The following is a 3,383-nucleotide window of genomic DNA, read 5'->3' on the forward strand; positions in this document are numbered from 1 at the left end:
TGGTGTTCATGCATGGTGAGGTTTGTATAGTGGTTGTCTTCTAATGCCTGAAGAATGGGGTGCCCATTTGGTCCAATATGATCTGACCTCTAATGTGGGAAGTTGAGGAAGATCATGGCTAAGCTTGGATAAGGAGTCTGCATGGCAGTTTGCTTCCCTGAAGGTGTGTGCGCATCTGATTTCTTGACATTGTTGACAGAGGTGTTGTAGCTGTTGAAGCTGCATCTGAACATTCCATGGGGATTTGGATGAGCTGCTGACACAGTGTACCAAGAGAGCTAAATCAACTTCAAGATGAATTCTAGTGAAACCATTCTCAATGCACCAATTGACTCCAATTGTAGAAGCAGTAGTTTATGCTAAATTGTTTGTGCCAGTGCTAAGGGGGAGGCTATGGCATGAATGAATTGACCATGGTGATCCCTAACTATAACTCCAACTCCTATTTTTCCAGGAATTGTGAGGGCACTGCCATCACAGTTCACTTTAATAAACTGAGCCTCATGTTTTACCCATGCCACTTGAGTGGTTGTGGTAACATGTTTTACATTATCTGCCAAAGTGTAGATGTCAATCCAGTTGGGAGGCCATTGGATATGGGGATAGCTGGTCTTGAGAAGAAGAAGGACATCTGAATGGATGGCATAGAGTACCATGGTGATGGATGAACTCTAGTTGCCATATTTGGCTCCACATCTGTTCTTCTAGAGGTTCCAACATATGATAACTGGAGTGGTGTCAAGCAGAAGTTTGTGGACTGCATTATTGGCTTTCAGAAGCCACCATTTCATCAAAAGTTGTCTGAGTGGGAGGTCATCAATATGAAGTCCAGCAATACCAGAGAATTTCTTTCACACTATTCTTGCAAAATGCCCTTTACTAAAGATGTGATCAATATATTCCCCTTGAGGTCTAACACAACACACACACCAGGTAACATTAGGCTGACCAAAGGAGACAACTCTATCATCAGTAGGCAACTTGTTCCTAAGGGCTATCCAAAGACAAAAGGACCGTTTGAATGGCATTTTTTTGTTACAAATTTTCATATTGGAGAAGAGGTGCTGCTTTTTGTTTCTGATAACTTCCCAGGCTTATGCTCAATTAAAGTCACCTGTTGTGTGTGGTGTCCATATGGCTTTATTAGGGATTTGAGGATTGAAGTGAATAGGGGTTTGGAGGATTTGGGGGATCATGTGTGTAGGAGCTAAGGCATTCAATTTCTGCATGATCCACTGTCCAGCTTCCCAGAAATAGGAAACTAAAACTTTACCAGGTTTGCCACCACCATTTCTTTGATTAGGTAATGGACCAGTTCCAAGCCAATTATCCCACCAGAAGATGATTTCCCCTTAATGCAATCTCCAATGAATGTATTGTTCTGCCTCCTTCCTATTGACCGTGAGCTTCTTCCATGCCTGAGATTGTCCTGTATCCCATTTCTTTGAGATAGGATGAGATATTTGGCAATACTTAGCCAAAAGAAATCTGGTCCACTATGACTGATTGGTTCTAAAATTCCACCATTGCTTGAACTCCATAGCTTTGCATACTTCCTGAATAGCTCTAGTCCCTATGCCTCCTTCTTTCAAGGGGTATGCCATTTTTGACCATGAAGCCCAGTGATATTTGTTTCTGTCTTTTTCAACATCCCAAAAAAATTGAGCAGCCAACTTTTCAATTTGTTTCATAACTCTCTTGGGAGGAGAAACAACTGAAAGCAAATGAATGGGAAGGGATTGCAGGACATGTTTGATGAGGGTAACTCTGCCTCCATAAGAAAGCAGCTTTCCATGCCGGTCTCTAATTCTGCCCATCAACTTAGATATTAGACCATTAAAGTACATGATTCTTTTCCTTCCAATGTATAATGTGCACCCCAGGTATGTGATAAGAGATTCCTTTCTAGTGAAACCAGTTATCTGTTGGATTCTACTCATATTATAATGGAAAACACATGCGGGAACCATGAAATGACTCTTGTTCTTGTTGATTTTCTGGCCAGAGGTAGTTTTATAATCACTCAGAATCTTCATGATTTTGTGGATTGAGGATCTGCACGCTGAATCTTCATGTTTTCATCCCCTTGTATCCAATCCCCTTCCTCATTTTTGAGTTTATGAATGTACAACTTTCTTATTCTTCCTCTGATTTAGCTGTGAAATTTTTTGGAGTTGGCATCACCATCTTTGAACCAGTAAAACTGCGTTTTCTGCCTTAGAACAGCTTCTTTAGTCTTCAGATATTTAGTATATTAGGCTTGAATCTCATTGAGAGAAGCTCTATTAGAAGGAACATTCATTGATAACCATTTCTCTTCAGCTTCCCTAACCTTTTGTTCAAACTCCTTGGGTAGCTGAAAAATGTCACCATATTGTTCTCTTGACCAGACACTCAGTGCTCTAGAGGTAGTTTTCAATTTCTGGTGGAAAATCCACATAGCACTGCCAACAATATATGTGGACCAGATCTGGTGAACTAAGGGTTTGAATGACTCATTTTCAGTCCAGAAATTGAGAAATTTGAAGTACTTCTGTTTGTGCTCTTGCCTCACATGAAGTTCCAAAAAGAGGGGAGAGTGGTCAGAACCAGCAGATGCTAGATGGGTAATGGTGGTGGTAGGAAAAGAGCTTAGCCAATTGTCATTAACCATAACTCTATCCAGTGTTTTCCAAACTATTGAACAGGGGCTTCTACTATTTGACCATGTATATCTTGGACCATAGAAACCAAGGTGAACAAGCCCACAATCTTGAAAATCAATGCTCCTCTTCATTTGATATGGGAGCCCACCAATCTTCTCTTCAACTGAGGCTATAACACTGAAATCACCAATGACACACCAAGGAACAGAACAATTGGTGGATTTCAATCTCAAAGTTTTCCATAGAAGAATTCTCATAGAAGGTTTACACTTAGCATAGATAACAGTGACCTGAAAGGGATCATGAGCTTCCACATGTTCGAGTTCAATGGTCATTTGTTGTTCATCATGGTCCAACACAGTACCACTGAATTTCTGATCCCAAAAAACCCAAATCTTGTTATTAACATTGGCAGTTGTTTTATGCATGGAGAGTTCGAGTCTGAATTAGTTGAGGTGATTGGGTTGAATTGAATTGGATTGAAGGAAAGGTTCAAGGATAGCAATGAAAGAGAGTTGGTGAAGTTTTTTCAGAAGTTTGATCCTTTCAATAGCTCCAAAGGTTCTGATGCCTCTTGCATTCCAAATGATTATACTAATCATCAGGAAATGTGGAGGTGTTCGGACATTTGGGTGGTATTAGGGCCAGCTACAACCCTACTTCTGGTGATTCTTGGTGAAGGTCCCATCTGTCTTGTTGACAAACCTTGACTGGCTATCATGTGGTCTTTTTCAGTAT

The 3,383-nt window shown here is 40.6% G+C and overlaps 1 protein-coding gene across 1 annotated transcript; it reads right to left on the reverse strand.

The window, feature by feature from the left end:
• Positions 1–2,254: 2,254 nt before the first annotated feature.
• LOC142169691 (uncharacterized) lies at positions 2,255–3,073 on the reverse strand. Its single transcript, XM_075231593.1, has one exon. The coding sequence runs from the start codon at positions 3,071–3,073 to the stop codon at positions 2,255–2,257; it is 819 nt and encodes a 272-aa protein (XP_075087694.1).
• Between the last annotated feature and the right edge of the window lie 310 nt (positions 3,074–3,383).

The sequence above is a fragment of the Nicotiana tabacum genome, chromosome 15, assembly GCF_000715075.1.
Source record: "Nicotiana tabacum cultivar K326 chromosome 15, ASM71507v2, whole genome shotgun sequence".
Classification (NCBI taxonomy): Eukaryota; Viridiplantae; Streptophyta; class Magnoliopsida; order Solanales; family Solanaceae; genus Nicotiana; species Nicotiana tabacum.